Raw genomic sequence first — 26,041 nt, forward strand, 5'->3', positions numbered from 1 at the left:
TGAATAATTCAATAGGTTGTCTGCGCCAATAAAGGACTTCCTTCTGGTCTCATATCCAGTTTGTATAACATGTACTGCACCTCTGCATTATGATTGTCAAGGTGTTATGTCTCCACCTAAAGGCACCCTGAGGAACTGCATCTGCACGCTGGACTGATAGGCAGGATAATCATATAAACACTGAGCAGCACATTTAATCAGCGCCAATTATAGATCTCTGTCATATTTAATGATGCATTAGGTACAAGTGGATATGATTAGGCTCGTGAAATTGGTGGGTTTCAAAACGAGATACTGAATGCATTTAATTACACCGTATCTGTCCAGTTTTTAATAAAGAAAATGAAAGATTAAGCACAAATCACAATTAATTCAGTTGTGAATGATGCATTACAATACATTTTATTATTCAACTTTAACAATATATGTACATACTCCCAAGATAAATGTCCAATAATTTGTGTGCTTCTGTACAAAACTTTTTTTTTTTACTAACTAAAAATATTAAATAATGTGACACTATATGGGGGGGAGGGGGGGGGGGGATTACATGAATTCAGAAAGTTTTTCCTTCACTTTCTCTTCAATGTTTGCGTAGTATTTCATTTGGGCAAGCAGGGCTTTGGCGGCTTGAAGCTCTCCTGATTAAAAAAAGAAAAGAAAAGAGTGCACAAGGTAGTTCAATCTCTGACTCACTCAGTTGACTTAAAGCAAAGCTTCGGCAGAGATTTCAAAACAAACAAAGGAATGAGTGGGAGCAACTACAAAATGTCTGTATATAATACCTTCAAGAAGGGCAGCGTCTATCGCCTCCGTCAAGACTGCCAGTTTCTCTGCAAGTGAGGAGGAGACGAGCTTCAGTTCTGCACGCGTTAACAAGACATGGCACATACAGGGCTTTTTATAGAAGCTCCAAAGCACACTCGCCTCTGAGAGTAGCTGCTTGATTTGAAGTTACACAAAACACATGAAAGAAACATCCACACAATGAATTATTTTAGTTTACAAAATGGGACACAAATCATGTCATGTATGCATCATTCATTAATCTGACTTTTTATTTTATTTTTTTGTGCATTGCATATTAACTGCATTTTTTTTTAATGACTTAACCATTCAGTGGTTCTTGAATTATCTTTTCTATTTGGTGGTTTGCATCTTGAGTGGCGGAGTCCGCCTTTGCTGGCCGAGAATCATATTTCTCCGCATGCATTAACGCTGCACACAATATATATATATCAGCTTATTCAATAAACACATTGCGAAAGCCTGCGATATTGCACTCAAGGGTTTCTATAGTTAGTTGGAAGAGAGTATCATCAGAAAATGGCAAAAAAAACACCAATTTTAATAATAAATCATTTAATAATTTCCTTTCAATTTGTTGTATTTATCAGCAGACCGACAGCAGCAGAAAGGTAGAACTCAGTACACCTTAATATGTGTTTTTATCACAAGCAATATCGTTAATGCGATATTCAGCAATGTCATCAACCGTTCCAGGAGTGCTCGCTGTCGCGCTAAACCACAATCCCTGTTAGCATGGCAATTACAGATGTCAAATTTTTTGACAGAGTCAAAAAAATTTCAACTCGCGCATCAAACGCATCATTCGCTCCACCCGGCGGTACATTTTTCCCAATCTATTGCGTCTGTGCAGTGACTTTGGAGGTAAAACGAGTCTGGAATATTGAATATCTGGTATCTAGAGTCAGCGACAATGATCCAGGTGTATATATGTTCTCCTCCAACTGTTCTAATTCATGACCAACACTTGTCTCAAATAGATCCACTGGACTTTCACTCGACAAATCGAACGGGCATATTTATTCACCTTTTGTGTCTTGGCTGATCTTATTGGCGTCCTCTGGGGTCCGAGCTTCATCGAGGGCCTCGTTGATCTCCATCAGCTCCATTAGGAACCCAGAGTCGGCCGCAGAGTTGGTGCCCTCTTCAGTACGCACCCCCTCCAGCTCCAGCTGAAATATAGGACGGGAGTTCACCAAACTCAACTGCACCTTCTTTTTTTTTAAATGCATGTTACTACTTTTGACTGACAGATGGTGGAGATGGCTCTGGGGAACAAGCCATGAGACAGACAAGAGCTTGCAGTTATGAAAATAAACTATTCATTAGAAGCAAAGTCAAGAGATTTCAAACTCACCATATAAAGGCCACGACTCAAAGGCTTAAGCAGAGTGCGATACGCTTTGTTCACGAGAGCCGAGTGGCTTTCTGAATACTGCTGTTCTTTCTGCAAAAGAGGGATCTGTTATGTTTGCTTCTAATGATGTTCAGTCCATATTCATTCATTTAAAAAAAAGAAAAAGGGAAGGAAGCGAGTGTTATTGTGAATTTTAACCAACATGCTTTGCATCTGGATAGAATTACACCCGAGCTACTTTACACCTTGTCATCCCAATCTATACCCCTGTCAGATTTTCAAACGGCAACTCCTCTGCGATACAGACGATACGATGTATGACATATAGCTCCTCTTTTTGTAGTCGAGCAGTTTGGGACCCTTCAAGGGATCCAGGTGGAAGTTTGACACGACAGACGCGCGGAAACCAGGCAGGGGTGGATGGGGCGGGGGTGATATCTTGGAAACAGTCGGCAGATCTCAGTGCAGTTTGCAGCCATCAGGTCTGTCAGCTCTTGTGAAAATCAATAATTTTAAAGCTCCGGCCCATGGGCCTGTCGCGTGGAGCCGTTTCTCTAATAACAACCAGTGCAGGAGGTGGCTGCCTTGTAGCCTTGTATAAGTAATGAGATTTCTATATATGATGAAGACCCCCGAGGCGGGAAGATGTCTAATTAAGAAAGAATGGCTAGAGGTGCTGATAAATAAAACAAGAGTCAGGACAATATTGGACAGGTCGTTTGTGAGGAAACCATTTAGGCTTCCTCTCCTCTCTTGCATGCTGTTGGATATGAGCGAGGCTTTCATATCGCATCACGACAAAATTCTGCATTGTGCTTTTGCACCCGGGCGTACCAAATAAATTACGTGCGATGCATCACCCCTCCTCCCCTCCTTAGAACGCATAGTGCTTATTCTTGCAAACTGCCTGGCAATTTTTTTTTTAATGATCCACGAGGGTGTAACGAGTCAGCTGTTGACTACTTTATAAAATACCTTTAAACTGCTCGGACGCATTTTAATCAAATTTCTTTCTATGGAATGCATTCATCGCTGCACTAATCATGGTTTTTATGTAAAATATAGGACTACTTTTTCTCGACAGCCAGACTGTACTTTGGGTTTCATGTAATTTACCTAGTTAGCGCGGCAAACTTTTTTTCCTCTCAATATCCTGATGTGAGAGAAGATACACCTGTCTGCTTGCAAGAAGTGACAAATCAAGAGTGAAGAGGGAGAGGATTTAATTTGTTTGCTAAACAGCAATGAGTGATTGCTCCATCCACCAGAATTAGACCTCTTTCCCGTCTTTTCCCTTTAGTGTCTGTCAGGGTAAAGCATCACACCGAGTTTGCTTTGTGCCTGTTGTTGTTGTTCACCATAATTACTTACTGAGATACCCTTACTTTTAGTCCCTAGTATTGGTCAAGCGTTCAGAACACTGCACCCTATATTTCCCATGATGCAACTTGAACAGCCATGTCTTCAAACGACACTCCCTGGTTTGTAACACAGGCTTTCTGCTATAGATATGTAGTTCCATAGCCTAAGATGAGATAACCCTGATGACATCATTGTGGCACAGTCGTGGTAACTTCATTCCACTTGACAAGTTTAAGACGTTAAGAGAACAGTACTTGTAACTGATCTCTGAAGTGCAAATCAGTGGAGTGGCTCTTTTTAAAATTACAGTTCAGCTGACAACTGCCTTCTAAAAAATATTTATGTGTGCTATTTGTCTTTGTCATGACAGTAAATTTGATATGTTTGTGTTTTGGACCGTTGACCATATGAAACAAGCGATTTGAATGTCACCTTATATAATGGGCTTTCTTCTTTTTTTCTGGCCTTTTTTAAAATGAAATGATACGTCTCTAAATGAAAAGGTCCAATACAATATTCAGAGCCTCAATATAGCAGCAAACAAGCATTTTCTATGTAACGTCTCTGTCGTAATCTCAGCTGGCACCGTCCTGACCAACAGCTTCAATGCAAGAGCATCGGGCCCACACTCGATTGCCTAGTAGGCAAACACTGTTAGCGCTCTCAGCGGTGTTAGCTGCATGCTGCCAACTCTATGTTTTATTTAGCAACAAAAAAGTTCTTATTTCTGCCACAAAATATTTGACCATTTCCCATATACACAATAACTTCTAAGAGATAATAAATCACATTCAAGTAGTTATTTTGGGGTTGATTTTTTTCCTCCACCAAATGAATAAAAACCGTTAAAAGGAATTCAACAATTAACACCACAGGTCGACTCAAGCAGGAGTTATTAAATATATGAATAGGGAGGTGTTCACATATCAGACAATTGACTTCTTTTGATTAACTTTCTCTTATTCATCATTTACTTTATTTGTAAAGATTCTTAAACTCTTAAAACGTAGCATTCAATTTGTTTTGAAAAGATAGTTTGCCTTAAATCCTCTGACTTTTATGTGTTTTTACAACTAATTATAACTTAGATCATACTTTCTTAATTGAAATTGAAATAGAGGTCATCCTTTCATTTTGTAATTTACAAAGAGAGATGTCTTTCTATATCTAATTGTGCTTAATCTATAAATAAATAAAAATGACACACCATCAGGTTGAGGCATATGTGTTGTGTCACTGATAGCTAGCTGACTTTCATTCGGATGCAGTGACACAAAATGGATTGTTTTTTTAATTAAAAAGTGATGCTGGATAAATCCCTGCCCTCAGGCCAACAGAGTCCCCTGTGCAAAGAAAAACATTGTAAGAAAATTGTGTTGTTCCCTGTTGCCATAAAATATCTTAATCAGTAAGGACATCCACTTATTGAAGCCAGCTTGCTACCTAAGCACAAAGCTTGTTTGTATATTTATTCAGTCCCCTTCATCAAGCACTTGGTGCTCCTAATATATTATATGGACCGGTTCTTTTCTGTGTTGTTATTTATGTCAATGTGTCTTAATGTGTCCTGTCTGAATGAAACACGTTCTAATGCATCTTTTTTTAAGCCCCAAAATGCTCACTGATGACCGTTTTGCACGCAAAAAGTAGACAAAAGTACTTTTCTATTCTTCTACTTGTTCTCTTTCTTAAAATTCCGATTTAAAATTATTATTTTTTAGTTCGGACCATTTTCATAGTGGACTAACTGGTATTTCTGTTATATGTTTCTCTTTTATTTCTTAAAGCAATGCGCTCATCTTCTGAGTTGTTTCATTTTTGAATCCTTGAACTCGCATGCCTGGCAGCAAAATATAGGGAAAGCTGCCTCACGATGACCTACATTTGTCAACATCTTATAAGCAGCTCATCATCAACTTGTTCCAGACCAAAGTACACATTGTACAGTCATGTGGCCTAATAGGGGCAAAAGGGCAAACCCGATTCCCCCCTGTCACAACTGCACCAAAAGATAAGGCAGCTTTAGCTGACTCATGAACCATGTTACTAAACGGACCTATATTCCGGTTCACCCCCCCTGCCTACCCCAGATTTCTGGCTGAAGTTGTCCGGATGCAGAGACCGTTGGAGATGCAAGTATCTTTTCTGCAGCTTGTGTATGTCCAGCGTGAATGTGACGTCACTGTAAAGAGGCAACACATCCGACATGTTTCGCTCACAGACTGACTTGATGAATAACATAGCAACTGACAGATGAGAGTGGGGGAGATTATAAACACGACATGATGCTTACCAATCCATAATTTTAAAGTAGGACGCGTCTTCTTCCGGGGGCTGGATCACTTTGCATGACGTACAGAAGAATGCAGGAGTTGCATCAAGAGGCCGATTGCAACTCCAGCAATTCAGTTTGACTTGACCTGCACAGTAACTCCTGTTGGAGCTGGCTCCATTGGTGGAGTAAATACGTATTCTTTCTTTCGCCGGTGCTTTGAGGTCCATGCAGCCGTGCCAGGTGTCCTTCATGGGGAAGCTGGTGGACGTACAACGTGCCCAACATGTAACAGCTTTATAAACAGACTGTCGGTTCGCTGTAAGCCAGCTGTGGTGCAGTAAAGCCCGGTATGAGCGCAGCATCCGCAAAGTGCTCAATGGCAACATGTTAAACAAAAAAAAACTACTCGGGGCTGTAATGTAGACTATAAAAAAAACACTCGACCTTTTTTTCCTCACTGTCAAAACATAAACATCTCTCTTACAGAAAACCAAACGAGAGGAAGTGCGTTCTTCCTCTCCGTCTCGTCCACAGCGCCACACCGCCCTCATGGCGGCGGAGCCGGGGAACCGTCTCTGAGGGGTGCTGGGAAAAAAACAAAACACCAGCTAGCTAGCTAGCGGAGCTACTAGCAAGTAGCAACAGCCGGCGCAGTTCTTTAGCAACTATTTATATGAATGCAGCGTTGGATTTGATCGCAGCACACCACACGTAGTAAGTTTGAACGGCATGGCATCTTTAAGATACGCTGACAATTTATCGCTTTGATGTTAACGACAACGTTTGAGGGGACGTAAACTTCCTAAGACACAGAGGGAGACAGAGAGAGAGAGAGGGGGAGAGAGAGCCCGGTGAGGAGTGTGTCCCTGGGTTAGCTCGCGAGCTAACAGCAGCCTAGCTTAGTTTGCTAATGTGTTTTTAACTTTTTGTGGCCGGTGCGGATAAGTAGCTTGTTGTAAGATACAATGGGCCGCTTCCTCAAAGATATATTTTGCGACAGTGTTATGGCATTTATGGAAATAAAAACACTCGGCTTTAACTTTTGCGTTGAGAAGTGCTTGCTCAGCTAACCGACCGAGCCCGGATGACAAAGACGCCCCATGCTAACGTGACCAGCCGGTTGGTAGCCTGACGTGTTGCCTATCTGACTACACACGCGTGTCTGGCACAATATATTACATTATCGCTATGACGAGCAAAAGCCCGTACAGCCACAGACCTTTTTTTATTTTCAATAGTTGGTGTTTAAACATATTTTGGATCTGTTGACGTTATACGCATGTACGCTTTTTGTTGTTGTTAAAGAATGTCTCTCTAAAGTGTGTGGGGAACACAGCTTGAACCTCATTAACGTCTCCCACTGTCTTGTTTGTGTCTCCTATTCAACCCCCCATGGCGATGACAAAGGCGATGGTCGATGAAGGGATTTGGTTACACACAGAGTGGCTTGTCCACCGGGGTCTTCATCAAACGCTGGAACCCAGATAACACCTCCAAACCGGTGAGTACTATGTTTACTGAGAGGGCTTGTTGTGCTGCAACACCGCCTGCCCTCCATACCAGGCTGCAGCTCTTGAAGAGTACATGTATGCAGGGGTTTCTCTGATCTGGGGCCAGTGTAAATATGGCTTGGCGTCTTCAATCCTCGTTTTTACAGCTTCCGAACAAAGGACAAGCTTTGGTGAATGCCAAGTCCTGTGTATGTGCGTGTGTCCGTGGGTGTGAGTGTGTTGGGGTTGATGGGAGTGCAAAAAGTGAAGGTGGAGTATTCCAGAGAGACACTGGTTGGAGACAGCAGTTTTCTGCAAGGTAAACAGGATCCTGTCCTGAAGGTCGAGGGAGGTGCTTCTCAAGGCCCCCGCAGACAATACTCTGGGTCTTATTAACGGAAATGGCTAAGAATAGAGAGCAAGGGAGCTAGGTGGCTCCTCTGGCGGTCATGTTGTTTGGGTTAAACGAGCCAAAACGGAACATCATCTTTAGAAGAGTGATTCCTCCAGCTTACAAGCTGGGTGGGTCACACTCGCACAAGGCTGAAAGGTTGATTTGCAGAGCTTTATCCTGCTCTCATGTGCAGCAGCAAAGGAGTGGATGTGGGATCGCTCTTCACTGCTTATGTATGGAGTTGTTGTGCCTAACCTTTCGGATTTGTAAGTAGAACCATTTTCAAGTGTGTTTGAGAAGTTTGTCTGTATTAACAACTTGAAACAATAATAACTTAAAGCGGTCTTGCTACCTGTTTGCTAGGTGTAGATGTTGAGTACTGTGATAGATTCATAAAATACTTCCCAATTAGGGATGGGCAATACAGAACAAATCCTCTATTACAGTACATGCTATTTTTTTTCAAGTGATGTTATAATGTCATACTTTTTTTTTTAAACATGAATTACAATGTGTTAAAAGATAAAACATTTTCATTGCAGACCTATAGTTATTAGTGGTTCATCTATACGTTACAAGATTTTAATTTTTCATTGTACAACAGAGAAATGTAGATTTTAGGCCCATCTTGCTACATAGGAAAAAAACACACAAAACAACCTAATGTATCTTGAGGGTGGAGGATGAGATAAGAGTCTCACAGCCAGAAGAAAATGAGCTGTTTTGAAGTCTGGCCGTGCAGCAGCTACTACTGTTGCATCTCTTTCCAGACTGCAGCAGGGTGAACAGGTTGTGGTTGGGTTTTGTTTTCAATATCCCCTTACGGTAAGGGACTTGCCTCTTCATAGGCTCCTCTTCCCACCAATATCACTGACGCTCTGTTTTATGTTTTTGGTGGTTTTAATCATGCGCAGTAGAGCCCTTCTGTCCTCTGCCGTGCACATCCCATGTCCGTTTGTAATGTCTGCAGTCAGGAGGTTTTCTATTGGACCTTTTGTAAAAGTTGGAAAAAATAATCAGCACACAGGATATTAGCCAGTAATTACTTTTTTTTGTTCGCAATATATTATTGATTTTGGGGCTTGGTTTTGTGGTTTAGGTGAAGGCTGGAATTTGTCTTTTTAAGTTTAGAAGAAAGCCTTATCTGTAGTATTTTGATGTTTAGCAAAGCTGTATAATTCTGTACACCACTGTGCTCTGTCATGAATGTGTCCTCATCTCAATTTCCCCCCACAGATAAACCATGATCCCCATCACTGAGCTGCGGTACTTTGTGGACACACAGCCGGCGTACCGCATCCTGAAACCATGGTGGGACGTCTTCACCGACTACATCTCCATTGTCATGCTCATGATCTCTGTGTTTGGCGGAACACTGCAGGTCACTCAGGACAAGATGATCTGCCTGCCCTGCAAATGGGTGGTCAACAATACCTGCAAGAAGGACTTCAATGCCACCCTCTCTGCATCGTTTTTCTTGGAGCCCAAAGGGATCCAGTACGATCTGGACCGCCACCAGTACAACTATGTGGATGCTGTGTGCTATGAGAATAGATTGCACTGGTTTGCCAAGTATTTTCCTTACTTAGTATTACTTCACACCCTTATTTTCCTAGCTTGTAGCAACTTTTGGTTTAAGTTCCCACGGACTAGTTCAAAACTTGAGCACTTTGTTTCCATCCTGCTGAAATGCTTTGACTCCCCATGGACAACTCGGGCGCTGTCCGAGACGGTGGTTGAAGAGAGCGACCCAAAACCAATGAAAATGAACGGCTCAATGGACCACAAGGCGTCCGTTATCAGTGAGGATGTTGAAGCAAGTGTTCCGATGCTCCAAAGGACAAAGACCCGCTTCGAGCAGGGCATCGTAGATAGAACAGAAACGGGGGTTTTGGACAAGAAGGAGGGCGAGCAGGCAAAAGCCCTGTTTGAAAAGGTCAAGAAGTTCCGCATACATGTTGAAGAAGGAGACATTGTCTACAGACTGTACATTCGTCAGACTATTATCAAAGTCATCAAGTTTATTTTCATCATCTGCTATACTGGGTATTACGTGCATGATATCAAATTCAGTGTTGACTGTTCGGTGGATATAGAGAGCCTGACGGGTTACAGCGTGTACCGCTGTGCTCACCCGCTGGCTACACTTTTTAAAATCTTAGCCTGTTTCTACATAAGCTTGGTAGTGGTGTATGGTTTGATTTGCATGTACACACTTTGCTGGATGCTCCGGCGCTCGTTGAAGAAGTACTCCTTCGAGTCGATACGGGAGGAGAGCAGCTACAGCGACATACCCGACGTAAAGAATGACTTTGCGTTCATGATGCACATGATCGATCAGTATGACCCTCTGTACTCCAAACGCTTCGCCGTGTTCCTGTCGGAAGTGAGCGAAAATAAGCTGAGGCAGCTCAACCTCAACAATGAGTGGACACTGGACAAGCTCCGGCAGAGGATTACCAAGAACTCTCAGGAGAAGTTGGAGTTGCACCTGTTCATGCTGAGCGGCATTCCAGACACAGTGTTTGACCTGGTGGAGCTGGAGGTTCTTAAACTGGAGCTTATCCCCGATATCACCATCCCGCCGATCATCGCCCAGCTGGTCAACCTGCGAGAGATGTGGCTTTACCACACGCCGGCCAAAATCGAAGCCCCCGCATTGGCTTTTTTGAGAGAGAACTTGAAGTCTCTGCACATCAAGTTCACAGACATCAAAGAGATTCCCTTGTGGATCTACAGCCTGAAGAATCTGAGTGAGCTCCATCTCACGGGGAACCTCAGTGCCGAGAACAACCGCTACATTGTCATCGACGGGCTCCGGGAGCTCAAGAGGCTCAAAGTTCTTCGCCTGAAGAGCAATCTCACCAAGCTACCTCAGGTGGTGACCGATGTGGGCATGCACCTCCAGAAGCTTTCCGTCAATAATGAAGGCACCAAGCTGATGGTGCTCAACAGCCTGAAGAAGATGGTGAACCTGACTGAGCTGGAGCTCATTCGCTGTGATCTAGAACGCATACCGCACTCAATCTTCAGCTTGCACAACTTGCAGGAGATCGATCTGAAGGACAACAACCTGAAGACCATCGAGGAGATCATCAGCTTCCAGCACCTTCATCGGCTGGTCTGCCTTAAGCTCTGGTACAACCAGATAGCCTATATTCCCATCCAGATCGGCACACTGACCAACCTGGAGAAACTGTACCTGAACAGAAACAAGATCGAGAAGATCCCCAGCCAGTTGTTTTATTGCCGCAAGCTGCGCTTCCTGGATCTGAGCCATAACAACCTGACCTGTATTCCTACAGACATTGGCTTCCTACAGAATCTTCAGTACCTGGCAGTTACAGCCAACAGGGTGAGTAGTATGCTTAATGTACACTGGCTTTAAAATCATTTTATGGTATGTTTGCAACAATTTAATGTTCAAGTTTCACATTCTAACGCCGCTCTGTTTCCCTCCCGTCATATGACACCCTCCCCGTCTTGAAATGCAGATCGAGAGCCTGCCCAACGAGCTGTTCCAGTGCAAGAAGCTTCGCACTTTGAACTTGGGCAACAATTGCCTGCAGTCTCTGCCATCGCGCTTCGGAGAGCTGACCGGGCTCACGCAGCTAGAGCTGAGAGGAAACCGTCTGGAGTGTCTGCCGGTGGAGCTGGGCGAGTGCCGACAGCTGAAGAGAACCGGTCTCGTGGTGGAGGAGGACCTCTTCAACACCCTGCCCTCAGAGGTCAAGGAACAGTTGTGGAAAACGGACAAAGAACAGGTGTGAAGAGATCTGTGGTCCTGAGTGAAAACAGATACTGATCAACAGGAGGCTCCGGCACAGGAGGAATGCTACACTCTCCCACAGGGCGAAGCAGGCAGTGTACTGCCAGTAAGGTTGGGTATCGAGAACCAGTGCCAGTTGGGCAGAACCAAATTACTCATCGTTTCTGGTTGCTCTTTCCGTTCTTAACTGTGCAGTTGACTGTCCATTCTTTTGCAAACAACTCCTCAGGCCTTTCGAGTACAACTTTGTAATGATGCTTTTTTTTTCTTTTTCTTTTTCAATAATGTAGCAGTGCCATTGTGATGAGCAGCATTTGTTCTTATACTACGCTTCTCAGTTGCGGTAGAGAAGGTGTAAGAATGCAAAACTGTGAGCCAACTTGGCTCAAGACAGGAAAATAACTTGAACACGCTTTCTTGTCATCAAGACGGAAATAATCTATTGAAATAATCTGTCCAGCATTGTTAGATTTACAAATGGGATAGCAAGCTGATCATCAAGATCTCTTCCTCATACCATGCAACATAACTAATCATAAATCATGACAGGCTAGAGACTGTAACTCTTGTCCTTTTCTTGAGGAAAAATAATGCACACGCTCACACTAATTGACAAGTCATCTGATAAGATCACAAGTCAATATATTGATATGTTTTCTAATAATGATGATGATCACTAGCAAACAATTTAAGTTTGCAATCCTATACATTTCAGTCAGATAAGTCGTAGTCCATGCTTTATAATCTAATACCCACAACTGACCTCACCTAAATTCTGGTCTGTGCTGGCCATTGTTTTTCAGACCCTCAAATACCTTAATTTGTGCTTAGTTTGAAACAAATAACAAAAATATTAATGAATCGGGGGATAACAAACGATGAGTCATGTCCAAGAAAGGCCATGTAATATGAGATCCTTGTTTGAGAGGATGTTGTCAAAGGCGGAGGCTCTTTGTGGTGCTGTGGAGACGGATGAGTTGTTGTTGGTCGGCCGGAGTCTTGGTAGCAGCACAGCATGTGGTGTTAGACGAGGGAGTGGAGGCGCGGAAGGCTTCTTTCTGGGGGATGTGTATTTCTAACTGCGTGCTTGAAAAAGCAATTATTGTACTGAATGCTACCCAGTGGACGACTATTCCCAAAATATTACCCGCAAACAATGGAGTCAGTGGAGCATCTTTTCAGCGAGCAGATACCCAACCCTTACTGCCAGTACACACTATCGCGCGAACAACTGTGTCTTGGTCATGTATGTAATGAATTGCACAAAACAGATTGAATTCTGGGGGATTGGGATGCTGTAAAGGTTTTGAATGAAATGAGTCATGTCAGCATCAAAAGCATTAAGTTGCTACCTGTGGACCCTGATAGTCCTCAGAACACCTGGCCTCAGTTCATTTGTGTTTTTTTTTATTTTTTTAGTTTAAATCATGCTGAACTGCATTAGTCAAGATATGGTGCAATGTTCAGTGTCGATTGTGCATGAGATCACAGCCACTTTTCTTTGTAGTCTAGTTAATAGCTGTATTGGAGTCATTAAGATGACAGCAATTTGGAACTTAATCCAAGTTATTTTTTATAGAGAAAGAACAATGCAATAAGGTTGAATATTTCTGAAACGCCATCGTAAAAGACTAGCTACATTCCACCTGTAATGTACTCACAAATAGTAATTCCTGAAAATAATTTTCCTCATTGACAAGAGAGATTGAGAGGCGGTCTGATTCGTTGCCTTAATTTTAATTCCCTCCTGCATTGTGTCTCTTTTCTGTCACTTTTGTTGTGGAATATAAGGTGAAAACAAACGATTGTTTTCTTGACCACATTTGGATGCAGATAATTGTCTTTAAAGCTGAACCAGACGACCCATGCCCAATCGATAATGGGAGATAATGTTTTGCTGTTTTTGTTTTTATGTTTTGCTTCTAATGTTTTATCCATAACTTCCTGTGGACTCTTTACAAGCACACTTGACACAGTAATAAATTAGTGCAAATAAAAGATACATGTGGTATCTCAACAGTGATTATTGGCATTGTTTTGTGTCACATTGACTGTGCTGACTTTATTAATTAACATACAGTGGAACAGTCAGAAGGGCATTAGCATGAATATTTGAATTATCCAGTCACTTGTTAGATCACTTTAATAAGTCAAAGTGATCTAGAAATGTTGAAGTTGGGACAAATTATTTGTTTAATTACTGAAGTGACATTTTTGGAAAATGTTTGATGTTTATAGTATTAGGGTTTCTTTTTGGCCAGATATACTCGCCTCTTAAGTAAATTCATTCCTGCTGTTATTTGATTATCATTTCATCACAAAGTCAAAATTACAAAAGTAAAATATTTTAATTTAGTTTCACTAAATTGGATTTGTCACCTCATAGAAGGCAGGTTAAGGGTTCATGCACACAGAAGTGAAAAAGTCTTAGTTTCTCAGTAGTTGTGCATTGGGGTCATGTGTTATTGATTTTATTTTTTCCTGATTGTGGGAAATATTTATTTTCACCAATTTAGTTTTTTCCATAAATGGGCCTCCATATTTTTCCAGTCATGTCTTCTAATTGTCAATGTATTTCTGTAGTTCTAAATGTGTGTTTCTTTGTAGAGAAAGTGTAATACTTCTTGCCTGAGAGTGACTGTTCAGCACTTGTGTTTTGCCGCCGTAAGCAGCGCCGTGCTAAAAGTAGATAGTTCTAAATCAATGCACAGCTCTGACACAGCACAGCTCATAACGGTGGTTCTTGTGTTTACCCAGAGAACAAGGGCGTCAGTTTATGTTTTCATAAACCTAACTGCAAAGAAAACTTTAGACGGTAGAAAAAGCCGTACAGTGTCTAGGTTGAAAAGCGTATGAATAGTTTTAAGCTATGTATCTTTTTATTTCAGTAACATGTTTAACTATGCTACATTGTGCAATATTGCCTTTATTACCACTAGGTAAAGGTCATTTGTGAGGTAGTTTTCCAATGTGCACTGGCATTCTTTTTGTTGCATTCGTTGGACGTTGAGAGGATGCTTTTGCACTACAGCACCTGTCCCACAAGTTACATTTCGGTAAATGCAAATAATAATAGGATTTCATGAATAAGACAAATGTTTTGTATGCACTCGGCATGGGAAGCTGCCAGCTGTGAGATTAAATTAGATAGCAGGTGTTCAATAAGTATTTGTTGTTTTTCTTTTTTGGGGGGCATCTGCTTCATAGGAAAACACATTATTTACCTTTTTTAAGTCCCAAGTGGAGCGTTTTAAAGGGCGTCCAGAACAGCTCAGCAATACACCACAGATTAAGACAATCAACTATTCTAAATAAGACTGGCAGCAGACAAGCTTACATGTAAAGTGTTTCAGCAAGTAGTATGACATAGATCAGCTTTTGAGCTCCTCGTTATCATTAATCTTTTTTGTTCTTTTTTATAATTATGACTTGTATCTTTTTTTTTTTTATTTTGACAGCACTTGGTATTACTACAATATAACTAAATTTCTCAGGAAACCAGCTAGTACTCACTTCTTGTTTGAGTTGATTGCCTTTTCTCTTTTTTTTTTTACACCTGTAATTTTTGGATTAATTTAAACAATTGTTTTATAAAGTTACAGTTTTATATGCATTTCTATACATTATTTTCTAGTTTGGTGTATTTAACATCGACTGCTGGTTTAAAATGAAAATGTGTTTTCTGTTTTTAAAGAAACCACTTGGTTTAACATTGATTCTTTGTTTTCCTCAATGACTGTACAATATAAACTGTATTGTTTCATAACTGTTGTCTTCATTGGGATTAGCACAGATGGTGTGTGTGTGTGTGTGTGTGTGTGTGTGTGTGTGTGTGTGTGTGTGTGTGTGAGAGAGAGAGAGAGTGTCATCTGTGTGTATGTTGGCACGATGAGACTCGCATGTGACGTCCCATCGTTGTTCTTTCTCTTAAAATCATTTTTGGGTACAAAATCCTTATTTTCAATGTTTCCCAAATGACATCCAATCATAAATTGAGTAAAATTTTGGCTTCATCCAATGTTGGTTTGTAAAATTGTTTTCATTAATAAGAAATTCATCAGTGTGTTTGTTTTAAAATGAATTATGTGAGAGTCAGTATTCTGTTTTAAACCTGTCTTTTCCTGCACATCTGTTCACTAGAGATAAAATAAACTTGGTTGACCTAATTTGTCTCGTGGAGTAAGTGTTTTAAAGTTGTATCTTGGTGTTTGGTAGAGAAGCTGTCAACTGACCAGCTCTGTGTTTGGTATTATTAACCAAAGCAGAAAATAAGCTGGCATGAGGCTAAAAGGTGCATCCTGTGGGACTACCCCATGTTGAGGCCCTGATTTTAACAAGGTCCCTGCAACGAAATCTAATGCAATCATCCCACTTGTGTGCCTATAGGACAATATAATACAGAAGCGGAGAAACCAAAGAAAAACGGTAAACATTTCACAGAAATTGATGGGTGGCTAATATGACCCCACAATTTATGTCCAGGGGCTACATAGCATGGTGATTTGACCACGTCTTAACAGCATCACAGGTGTTAACCACCTGCAGAGACTGGGTAGTTATGGTTGTTTACATTGAGCTTCAACAGATCCGTGCAGACGTGAATATTCCCTTCCATTTCGCCACACTGTAAATTCCACGCGGAACCATTTGTCGCTGGCCACTGCACCTACACGGACATGTTTTTCCGACGAACTTGTTCAAAGACGCACCGTTTAAAATGGTAAATTGAATTGTGGACATTTCCAGCAGATATCTGTGAACATATAAGTAACATAACAGTTTGATAAGCTATCAACTAATATGGTGTTTTAAGGCGCATTCGTTTGTTAGAAGTCAGGCGAAAAACTTTGTTTTTGGAAGGAGAACGTGCTTATATGGTGCGGTCCAGCTAACAGGCTAAGCTAGCTAGCAAACAGTAATGAATGATGGCTCCTATAAAGTTAACCTTTTTGGGGTTAATGATGTTTCTTTCCTTAATATTACAGGCTGTCACCCTTCAAACAGACCTGGGAGAAATTAAAATCGAATTGTTTTGTGAGCGGGCACCGAAAACATGCGAGGTAAGTGAACATAACTAACTTTGGCTTCAGCTCACCTTAAGAGTGTTGACGCTGCGTCACACACTGCAGCTCTTTAACTGCTGCTCCCATTCAGGTATTGGGATTAAAAAAAAGTACCCATTATGAAAAAGTGCCAATATCAGAATAATCATGTATACAATATTCCAGTCTACTTTATGTGATCAAAATTGAAATACCCCGGTAAAAGTACCGAAGATTGTTCATGAGTGCAACACTTTTATGAATGTAATTGGGTACATTAATTCACTTCAGTCTCTTTTAATATTCCTCGTTCATGTTTGGTTTAGTTTGAGTTAAAACTGTTATTACAGACACCATTTGGGATTATAATGCTGCTGTAATTTATGAAGGCCTAAACAAGTATTTACACCTTTTTATTCTAGAAAGTCATGAAATATTCTAATATTTATATTTCACTATTTACAGAACTTTCTTGCTTTGTGTGCCAGTGGGTTCTACGCTGGCTGTGTCTTCCACCGCAATATTAAAGGCTTCATGGTCCAAACTGGAGATCCTACAGGTATGAGCTTGTTGTTGCATCTGCTGCATTTCATTCATTACTGAAAAAGCAGAATTCATATCCTTACCTGGTTGTTATTCGCCATAATTTGATTGAACCAATCAGGCACTGGCAAAGGAGGAACGAGTATATGGGGTCGCAAATATGAAGATGAGTTCAGTGAGCACCTAAAAGTGAGTACTGACCAGTTCTTACTGGTTTGCTTACGTTAGCAAGAGCCTTGCCTCATATTTCCTCAGTCTTCTTGTAACCTTTCTGTTTTTTTTTTGTTGCTTTCTTTCATTTCAGCATAATGTAAGAGGGGTGGTCTCAATGGCAAACAATGGCCCCAACACAAATGGCTCCCAGTTTTTCTTCACATATGCCAAACAGCCCCATCTGGACATGAAGTACACAGTGTTTGGAAAGTATGCAAAGTTTATACAGAAAAATGTTTTGGCTCTGCAGACGTGTGCTGGAAAGTTAGATTGTTTAGAATATATTTTATTGAAGCAGCTGACGGCGTCATCTCTCCCGTGCATAGAATCATCGATGGCCTCGAGACACTGGATGAGCTGGAGAAACTTCCTGTCAATGAGAAGACGTTCCGACCTCTGACGGAAACCCGGATAAAGGATGTGACGATTCATGCCAACCCTTTTGCTGGATAGACAGTTTCTTCTTTAAATAAGCCTTTAACGCAAACATGTACTCTGGTCTTTCCAATAGGAAGTGTAGAGTACCATTCCAAAGTTTAAATAAATAACTTGTCAGAGGCTAGAAATTACATAGAAAGCCTCCAGACGTAAAACAAAAAACACACACTCTAAAATTAAGTAAATCACATTTTTGTACTAGCATTTTCTAATAAATTTGACTTTGCATCTTAAAGCTAAACTCATGTGTATGCTCTTTACAATGTCTAGCTTGGTATGCATATTGTTGTTTGCATTGCAATTAAAGGTTACCTTGCTCTATTCATCATATATTCAGAGTTATACAGCACTGCTATACAACGTCTGTTTTTTTTTTCATTATGGCCAATGTGAATAAGTGGTCAATGTTTTGTACTAAATAAAACTTTTGTAAATAATATACTTTTTTGTAGCATAATTTCAAAACATTTTCTGCGTGAATAAATTAATATTGTTTAATGTCACCAATTCAAAAGACATGACTCTTATGGCTGGGTTGGCGGTCAAAAAAAAAGCATCGCTGTCAAACCCGTAAGCCCCCACTACGTCATCACTAGTGGACGAAGCGTGTCTCTCTGGCTCAGTGGGCGAAGCGAGTTCATACAAAGTAGTGTTACATTAAAACACAGAAATGGCCTCAGACGATGCATTCAAAGTAAGTACCTTGTTTGTTTGTCCGTGTACTTCATTATAGTTTTTTGCTTTTTTCGTAAAGATGACGTAACTGTGTGCACACCTGTTTCAGGTGTCCTCCCTGACGGGGAAAGTAACCCTCATCACGGGGGCCAGCTCGGGCATCGGCGCGGGCACGAGCCTCCTGTTCGCCAAACTAGGAGCCCTGTTGGCTCTGAACGGCCGCGACGAGGAAAACCTAAAGAAAGTAGCCAAACAGTGCACCGACTGTGGCGCAGCAGAGGTAACCAACTCCCACTGAGCTGGACACTGGTGGTGCGTGTGGGACGTGGGATGAAATATTAACCAGAGTACAAACCCTTTGACACTCTGCAGTGGAGCAAAAGACAAGGAGAATTAGTCAGATTCTACACTTGATGTTTTTATGAATGGAGTTTGGCGTGGTGATCCCCTTGTGGATACTTACAATCATCAAAGCCTCACACGTTAAGTTAAAGAGGTCTAAGAAGACAATATAAAATGATTTCAGACACATTTAAAAACATGCAAACATTACAAAGTGATGTATTCAGTATTTTGTGAATAGGATGTTTTAAACCTTTTAAAAAATGCCTGAAAGTTCAGAACTGTGTGCGTGTGTGTGTTTGTTTGTTAGCCGTTGCTTGTTCCTGGAGACCTCACTGACGAGGAGACGGTGAGGAAGACTGTGGAGAAAACTGTCTCTCACTTCGGCAGACTGGATGTCCTCATTAACAGCGCTGGTATTCTCGCCATGGGCAGCATCGAGACATCAGACCTGGCTCAGTATGACCGGATCATGAACATCAATGTCAGGTAGCTGGATGTTTCTCAAAAAGAATATGGGAATAGATTGTATTTTTTTAATACATTTTCTGATCAAAACTGAAGAAAATATATTGTATCCGTTTTATTTCTTGTTTATTGTTTATATCATTATAAGAAACAACCATGCTTTTTGAGTGGCAAGATAAATGGAGATAATTTTAAAGGTAATTTAGAAAAAAATATTGATTAATGTGTGCTTTTCTGCATGAATCTCGTTGTATTTACATGATGTGAACATGTTGCTTGACTAAATCAAGATCACCTTGTATACAGTGTGCGTGTATGCATGAATGTTAAGGAGCAAAACTGCAAGTCCTTCCTGTGGACACAGACATGGGGTCCGTTTGTGGGCCGTCAGGGCCAGCTAAGCCTTCTCTGCTGGCCTTACCAGAATCACAAAGTTATAGCTATTTTATAATTGAATTGCTTTTCACAAATTCACTACGTGTATTATAACTACTGGAACTGAAGCGTACAGAAACTGTACAACCGCGTCATTGAAAAGTTTCACAAAGAGAGGAGGATGGAATTTGTCTTTAAGTGAACAGTATCTGGTGAGTGAACTGCTGTTTGTGTTACTGTTTTTACATCTGCAGTCATATTAAATCATAAGCGACAGTTCTGTTGCTGCTGCCCGCATCGGGTATTGAGCCGGGGCGGGTCCTGCTGCTGTGGCTGTCGGTGAGCTAGCTTCTGCAGCTAACGCTGACAACACTTTTATTTTAGTGTTGTTTACTTGAGCTCAAATAGTGCAGCCAGCGGCAGCAGCTGCTACTCGGGCCTTAGCGCCTCTCGCCCCACCACGGCGTCACCCAGCTTTGTTCTCCGCCGGAGAGGCTGGCGCTGTGAAGGCGGGAGGCAGGGGTTCCCTCGCCGTCAGCCTGTTTTCCATAGCGCCTCCTCAGGTGAGCGCGGTGGCAAATTTTACGGTAGTTAATATCGTTCCTTCTGAGCGTGGCTCGTTCTCTTGAGTGTGCGGTGTTTTAGTGCCGCAGTTTTGTTGGATTGTTTTGTTATTACTAAATGTGACGGGTTCTTGTGAATTGGTTCTTGTTGATGTAGACTACATGCAATGACTCAGCATCCCGTCATGTACGTATTTATGGAAACGATGTCAGATGGCACAGAAGGCCCAGGTAGAAAATGCACGACCCGGCACTGAAGCAAAGATGTGCTCACTCACAGATTTCGTTATTAGTTGTAACTAAGGATATTGAATCTTCACATAATATGTTACTAATCATTTCAGTGAGACTGTCCCATCACTTTTGTTTCATTTCCCCAGAACCGTGTACCACCTGACTCAGCTCTGTGTGCCCCACCTGATCAAGACCAAGGGCTCCATTGTCAATGTATCCAGTGTCAATGGACAGAGATCAGTGGGTGTTACAGCGGGCCACACAGCCACACCTTTGTGTCACAATGCTCAAAGCACTAGAAGTAACACTGTGTTCTCTCTGTAGTTCCCCGGTGTGCTGGCCTACTGCATGTCCAAGTCCGCCATTGATCAGTTCACTCGTTGTACAGCGCTTGGTGAGGGAGCCATGTTTTTCCTCTCCTTCTACTATGTAGTATGCTCAGCATTGTCAAAGTTCACAATACATAACATGAGTCTTTTTTTTGTTTCAGAGTTGGCATCAAAGCAAGTCAGAGTGAACTCTGTCTGGTAAGGCGTTTTATTCCCAAAAAATATTAATTCATGTTTTGGATATATATAATTAGCTGATTTAGAAAGCATTGATATCAGCTGTTTCTGTTGGGAATGAAATCCCTGATGCACCATATGTTGTATCCCCGCCCCTGCACCTCTGCAGCCCCGGTGTGATCGTCACAGAGGTCCACAAGAGAGCCGGACTAGATGAGGAACAGTATGCCCAGGTAACGTCCAATACTGGCATATGTGTTCTCTCAGAGGTTCTGTCACATCCTAGCATCTAATTGCACAGCTGACAATAAGCCAGTTTGTAATATATTAAAGAAACACTCTGTGTCTGTCAATCTTTTTTTTTTTGCCATCCAGTTTCTTGCAAAATGTAAGCACACCCATGCCCTCGGTCGACCAGGGGAGGTGGACGAAGTGGCCCAAAGCATCGCCTTCCTGGCGTCCGATGCGGCCAGCTTCATCACTGGAGTCAACCTGCCAGTGGACGGAGGCCGCCATGCCATGTGTCCAAGATGAGATTGTGTGTATTAAGATGCCGCAGTCTGCTAATATAGTTATTTCAACCTCCAAGTCTGCCTGTGTTTTAGTTATTTTTAGTTGCCACTAACACTGATCTGACAGGGTGTTGTCAGAAAAAGAAAAGCATTTCTTTAAGGACACAGTTTTTCTCCGTGTTTACAATGTTATCTGTCAGGATTGTAAAATGTATCTTTATTTTGTCCCATTTACTATTTATTTTGGACTTTGCTATTAAGTTTTCTTCGACAAAAAAGAGAAGGAAAGCTGCTATACATATATATATATATATATATATATATATATATATATATATATATATATATATATATATATATATATATATATATATATATATATATAAGAATATATATATATATATATTATATATATATTATATATAATACCACTTCAAAGGTGGGCTGGGTGTAAAAGCCTAATACAAGTACAGACATGAACGGAAATTGAGAAACGGTGAACTCCAGACAAGACTTGATCTTGAGAGCTCTCAGACTCGCGGGGCAAAGCAACTTCATCCAAACCTCATTAAGACAACTCAGAAATGGCCTCATGCGATGCATTTAAAGTAAGTTCACTATGTGTTTGTTCCGTTTTGTCTGTGCACTTCATCATTGCTTCTTTTTGTGTTTACTTTAACGAACTTAACTACAGTTCATCTGTTCGTCGTAAAGATGACGTAACTGTGTGCACACCTGTTTCAGGTGTCCTCCCTGAAGGGGAAAGTGACCCTCATCACGGGGGCGAGCGCGGGCATCGGCGCGGGCACGAGCCTCCTGTTCGCCAAACTAGGAGCCCTGTTGGCTCTGAACGGCCGCGACGAGGAAAACCTAAAGAAAGTAGCCAAACAGTGCACCGACTGTGGCGCAGCAGAGGTAACCAACTCCCACTGAGCTGGACACTGGTGGTGCGTGTGGGACGTGGGATGAAATATTAACCAGAGTACAAACCCTTTGACACTCTGCAGTGGAGTCCTTAGTGGACCAAAAGATGAGTTTACCCTGTCGCGCCATTTGTATCGTCTTTGCTAGCTTAAATGAGTTTCAGAGGCCTCGACGTAGCTATTTAACGTGCGCGACACTTTCCTGTAAAACCGGTTGCATAGCCTACACTCGTTTACATGTATTCCGCCACCTGTTGGATTTTCCATGCACTGCAGGCAGTAGCAGGGATCTGAAGGCCTTTTCCTAAATGGGAGGAAATCGTTGCTAATTTTGAAAAGGGTACCTATAATTACTTGATGTTTAGTTCATCATTTTATAGTAAAATTGTTTTGAAAACATAGGTATCAAATATTATATAGCCGGTACATGAAGTAATAATTCACTTGTAATTAATTTTTATCGGCATTGAATTGTATCTCATTATGCAATATGGATTATGCCATATTACAATGCCAAATGTTCCAAAAGCAATGAACATCATGTGTTATTGTTTCTAAAATAAACATTGTTATGATCAATATATTAATAAATATGCCTGATTTTTTTAAGTGTGATACAAAAAATATTCCAAAAGGTCCAATAAATGCTTCGCTAAGTTTAAGAGGTCTTCTCTTTAACTACTGTGCCCCAATGCATAACTGCACCTAAGGGTAAAACTGAATGAAACTTATTTTACGTGAAATAGGCATATGCTAAATGGGTGTTTGTTTTAAAGAAAAGTGTCACTACAATTAGACAATATAAAATGACCATTTCTGACACTGGAATACATTCTGACACATTTAAACACATGCAAACATTACAAAGTTATTTGTTCAGTATTGCGTGAATATGATTTTGAAAGGTTTGTTTGTTTGCATTAGCCGTTGCTTGTTCCTGGAGACCTCACCGACGAGGAGACGGTGAGGAAGATGGTGGAGAAAACTGTTGGTCACTTCGGCAGACTGGATGTCCTCATTAACAACGCTGGTATCCTGGTCATGGGCAGCATCGAGACATCAGACCTGGCTCAGTATGACCGGGTCATGAACATTAATGTCAGGTAGGGTTTCAAACGGCTGACATCTTAACCCTCCTGTAAGGTTCGTTTCAGTTTTTAGTGGAGTGGAGTCATTCACCCCTCCATATATCATAGTTCAATTACGACAACTCACTAGTTTTCATGAAAAATACATATTCAAACAATGTTTTATGTACATTGGAGAAACCTAGATTTAAATTCCCGTACTCTACCATAATATGTATTTTTTCCAAAATGTTATTTGCATTTTGAAACTATTTTTTTTCATGGGGTGATGTAGATAAATAGAGATAAGACACTTGTGCTGTTCAGGATCTTGAACATGTATTATTTTACCTCCACTGCTAAGTGTGGGCAGAGTTTTCCCACGGGGAAAAAAAAGGTTCCCGTCAAAATACTATCTGTATTTCTCGCACAGGTGGGGAAGCTAGTAAGAGTGTGTGCATGCGTCTGAGATTGGGATGAAATGGGGTGTCACCGACAGTTAGTCTATTAGAAATCCTGTAGTACCTGTGACGGTTACCTGGTCTGTCTGTCTGTCTGTCTGTCTGTCTGTCTGTCTGTCTGTCTGTCTGTCTGTCTCATACAGGTAAAATGAGGGGGGAGAATACTCTAATGGAGAAAACCTGGACTTTCCAGGAATAAAGCTCCGCCTCTGGGACCGCCATCTCTCTCGCTCTCTATCACTCGGCGTGGTCCGGCTGAGGCCAGGCAGGCGACAGCTGCATGATTTGTAACTGTTTTGGGGTTTTGAAACCCACCTCAGTTGGTGAATAAACCATGTTTTGCTGTGTCTCCCTTTCATCTTGTCACGGTGCAGGAGCAGACATGGGGTCCGTTTGTGGATTTGGTAGTTTTGTAGTTTTATACAGGACGAGCTCTCAGCAAAGTTGTGCTCACCCACAGATTTCGCTATAGAATTGTAACTGGGGATATTTAGTCTTCATGTATATTGTTGATCATTTCATTTCATCATCACTTCTGTTTCATTTCCCTAGAGCCGTTTACCACCTGACTCAGCTCTGTGTGCCCCATCTGATCAAGACCAAGGGCTCCATTGTCAACGTATCCAGTATCAACGGAGAGAGAGCAGTGGGTGTTACAGCGGGCCACACATGCACACCTACACCAGCTGTGCACCTTTGTGTCTCAATGCTCAAAGCAATAAAAGTAACACTGTGTTCTCTGTAGTTCCCCGGTGTGCTGGCCTACTGCATGTCCAAGTCCGCCATTGATCACTTCACACGTTGTACAGCGCTTGGTGAGGGAGACTTTTTTTTTTCTCTCCTTGCTGAACATTTTTCTACGTTCAGCATCGTCAAAGTTTACAATAAATAACACAAGGCCTTTTTTTACTATTATTTCAGACTTGGCACCAAAGCAAGTCAGAGTGAATTGTGTCCGGTAAGAAGTTGTGTTAAAAACATCATGTATTTTATTGTATTGAGTAATTTACCTCATTCATATTTTGGATATCCCTGATGCACCGTATGTCGTATCCCCGCTCCTGCTGCACGTCTGCAGCCCCGGTGTGATCGTCACAGAGGTCCACAATAAAGCTGGAATAGTTGGGGACGAGTATGCCCAGGTAACGCCTCACGTCCAATACTAGCATATGTGTTCCCTCAGAGGTTCTGTCACAGCCAAGCACCTGATAGCACATCTGACAGTATAGTGGGAGCCAGTTCGCAATATATCCAAGTAACACTCTGTGCCTGTTAATCTTCCGTTTCTTCTTTCCACCATCCAGTTTATTGCAGACTGTAAACACACCCATGCCCTCGGTCGACCAGGGGAGGTGGACGAAGTGGCCCAAAGCATCGCCTTCCTGGCGTCCGATGCGGCCAGCTTCATCACTGGAGTCAACCTGCCCATCGACGGAGGCCGCCATGCCATGTGTCCAATGTGAGATTGTGTATATTAAGATGCAGCAGTCTGCTAATATAGTTATTTCAACCTCCAAGTCTGCCTGTGTTTGTCATTTTTAGTTGCCACTTGTTGTGACTCATAAGAAGATGAACATCAATGCTGTTCACCTCCCTGCCTGAGGGTGTGCTGTTACATTATTTTACATGCTTTGCTCTGTTTCGTTCCAGGTGATAGGATGGAGGGAACCTTTGGAGGCTGGCGCGCTCTCTCGTCTCTCCAGCTTCCAACCGGGCCATGCTGCACTTGACTGATCCTTGGGTGGTGGGGTTATTGAGCTTTCTGGGTAGTAGTAGGGGTGAAAAGCCCTTTTTGTTTAAACTTGTTTTCTCTTGTTTACTGGTGGAGAGATGGATAAGATACCTGTACTCTGTTGTGTTACTTTGTGAGTTATGGAAGTGAGGTTACTTTCAGAGATTGTTTAGTTTGATGGTTTGGGCTAGGCTCACTGGGAGGAGAGACCCGTTGTTATGCCCTATTCTCCTAGACCGGCCATGACACAATGAAACTGACCGGGGAGTTGTCAACAAATAAATGAATAAAGACAGAAAGGCATTACTTCCTTACTTAGTCTCCGTGTTAACAATACTAGCTGTCAGGATTTGACAGTTCCATTTGTGAAATGATTAGGCAACTAAAACACAGTTAAACTGTCGACAATTTGCTATTACGTTTTCTTTGACCAACAAATAAAATGAAAGCTGCTTATCAACAAAGGTTTCAGACTTTTATTGAATTACCGGTT

General features: G+C 41.6%; 5 protein-coding genes across 6 annotated transcripts; 4 read left to right on the plus strand and 1 right to left on the minus strand.

The window, feature by feature from the left end:
• Nucleotides 1-539: 539 nt before the first annotated feature.
• On the minus strand, nt 540-6,358 carry hscb (HscB mitochondrial iron-sulfur cluster cochaperone). The gene is made up of 6 exons (XM_068605411.1): nt 5,820-6,358; nt 5,612-5,708; nt 2,165-2,254; nt 1,835-1,979; nt 786-833; nt 540-641 (listed from the first exon to the last, which is right to left on the minus strand). Exons 1-6 carry the CDS (start codon nt 6,350-6,352, stop codon nt 547-549), a joined length of 1,008 nt encoding a protein of 335 aa, XP_068461512.1. The 5' UTR covers nt 6,353-6,358; the 3' UTR covers nt 540-546.
• Nucleotides 6,359-6,429: 71 nt separating this feature from the next.
• LOC137778893 (volume-regulated anion channel subunit LRRC8A) lies at nt 6,430-15,611 on the plus strand. Its single transcript, XM_068566253.1, has 4 exons — nt 6,430-6,515; nt 7,209-7,302; nt 8,922-11,040; nt 11,180-15,611. The coding sequence occupies exons 3-4, from the start codon at nt 8,929-8,931 to the stop codon at nt 11,453-11,455; spliced, it is 2,388 nt and encodes a 795-aa protein (XP_068422354.1). The 5' UTR covers nt 6,430-6,515; nt 7,209-7,302; nt 8,922-8,928; the 3' UTR covers nt 11,456-15,611.
• A 507-nt stretch (nt 15,612-16,118) lies between these two features.
• On the plus strand, nt 16,119-18,084 carry ppil3 (peptidylprolyl isomerase (cyclophilin)-like 3). 2 transcript variants are annotated; one of them, XM_068566560.1, is made up of 6 exons: nt 16,119-16,174; nt 16,440-16,514; nt 16,962-17,055; nt 17,161-17,228; nt 17,344-17,462; nt 17,579-18,084. In XM_068566560.1, exons 1-6 carry the CDS (start codon nt 16,172-16,174, stop codon nt 17,703-17,705), a joined length of 486 nt encoding a protein of 161 aa, XP_068422661.1. In that variant the 5' UTR covers nt 16,119-16,171; the 3' UTR covers nt 17,706-18,084. The 2 variants fall into 2 exon arrangements, with proteins under 2 accessions (XP_068422661.1, XP_068422660.1); XM_068566559.1 differs by having other exon boundaries at nt 16,985-17,055.
• A 206-nt stretch (nt 18,085-18,290) lies between these two features.
• On the plus strand, nt 18,291-21,618 carry zgc:101858 (uncharacterized protein LOC449555 homolog). The gene is made up of 8 exons (XM_068566272.1): nt 18,291-18,384; nt 18,475-18,645; nt 19,018-19,196; nt 20,494-20,587; nt 20,672-20,741; nt 20,838-20,874; nt 21,023-21,086; nt 21,229-21,618. The coding sequence occupies exons 1-8, from the start codon at nt 18,361-18,363 to the stop codon at nt 21,385-21,387; spliced, it is 798 nt and encodes a 265-aa protein (XP_068422373.1). The 5' UTR covers nt 18,291-18,360; the 3' UTR covers nt 21,388-21,618.
• Nucleotides 21,619-21,810: 192 nt separating this feature from the next.
• LOC137805397 (3-oxoacyl-[acyl-carrier-protein] reductase FabG-like) lies at nt 21,811-25,959 on the plus strand. The gene is made up of 9 exons (XM_068605301.1): nt 21,811-21,973; nt 22,110-22,280; nt 23,213-23,391; nt 24,369-24,462; nt 24,562-24,631; nt 24,738-24,774; nt 24,895-24,958; nt 25,121-25,275; nt 25,467-25,959. The coding sequence occupies exons 1-9, from the start codon at nt 21,950-21,952 to the stop codon at nt 25,468-25,470; spliced, it is 798 nt and encodes a 265-aa protein (XP_068461402.1). The 5' UTR covers nt 21,811-21,949; the 3' UTR covers nt 25,471-25,959.
• Nucleotides 25,960-26,041: the final 82 nt, after the last annotated feature.

This window comes from Clinocottus analis, unplaced genomic scaffold (assembly GCF_023055335.1).
Source record: "Clinocottus analis isolate CAN_PGR_092001 unplaced genomic scaffold, fCliAna1.0.p SCAF_7, whole genome shotgun sequence".
In the NCBI taxonomy this organism is placed as follows: Eukaryota; Metazoa; Chordata; class Actinopteri; order Perciformes; family Cottidae; genus Clinocottus; species Clinocottus analis.

Excerpts from the sequence above, each read along its gene's own strand:
- ppil3 (XM_068566559.1), top strand. The coding sequence starts at position 16,131 with ATGTTTTTCCGACGAACTTGTTCAAAGACGCACCGTTTAAAATG. Across the intron at positions 17,229-17,343 it reads AGTTCAGTGAGCACCTAAAA|CATAATGTAAGAGGGGTGGT; the intron begins GTGAGTACTGAC and ends CTTTCATTTCAG. Across the intron at positions 17,463-17,578 it reads AAGTACACAGTGTTTGGAAA|AATCATCGATGGCCTCGAGA; the intron begins GTATGCAAAGTT and ends TCCCGTGCATAG.
- hscb (XM_068605411.1), bottom strand. The coding sequence starts at position 6,352 with ATGAGGGCGGTGTGGCGCTGTGGACGAGACGGAGAGGAAGAACGCACT. Across the intron at positions 5,709-5,819 it reads TACTTTAAAATTATGGATTG|TGACGTCACATTCACGCTGG; the intron begins GTAAGCATCATG and ends GCCTCTTTACAG. Across the intron at positions 834-1,834 it reads GATCAGCCAAGACACAAAAG|AGAAACTGGCAGTCTTGACG; the intron begins GTGAATAAATAT and ends CCTCACTTGCAG.
- LOC137805397 (XM_068605301.1), top strand. The coding sequence starts at position 21,950 with ATGGCCTCATGCGATGCATTTAAA. Across the intron at positions 24,463-24,561 it reads GTATCAACGGAGAGAGAGCA|TTCCCCGGTGTGCTGGCCTA; the intron begins GTGGGTGTTACA and ends TGTTCTCTGTAG. Across the intron at positions 24,775-24,894 it reads GTCAGAGTGAATTGTGTCCG|CCCCGGTGTGATCGTCACAG; the intron begins GTAAGAAGTTGT and ends GCACGTCTGCAG.
- zgc:101858 (XM_068566272.1), top strand. The coding sequence starts at position 18,361 with ATGGCCTCAGACGATGCATTCAAA. Across the intron at positions 20,742-20,837 it reads CACTCGTTGTACAGCGCTTG|AGTTGGCATCAAAGCAAGTC; the intron begins GTGAGGGAGCCA and ends TTTTTGTTTCAG. Across the intron at positions 20,875-21,022 it reads GTCAGAGTGAACTCTGTCTG|CCCCGGTGTGATCGTCACAG; the intron begins GTAAGGCGTTTT and ends GCACCTCTGCAG.
- LOC137778893 (XM_068566253.1), top strand. The coding sequence starts at position 8,929 with ATGATCCCCATCACTGAGCTGCGGTACTTTGTGGACACACAGCCGGCG. Across the intron at positions 11,041-11,179 it reads TGGCAGTTACAGCCAACAGG|ATCGAGAGCCTGCCCAACGA; the intron begins GTGAGTAGTATG and ends CTTGAAATGCAG.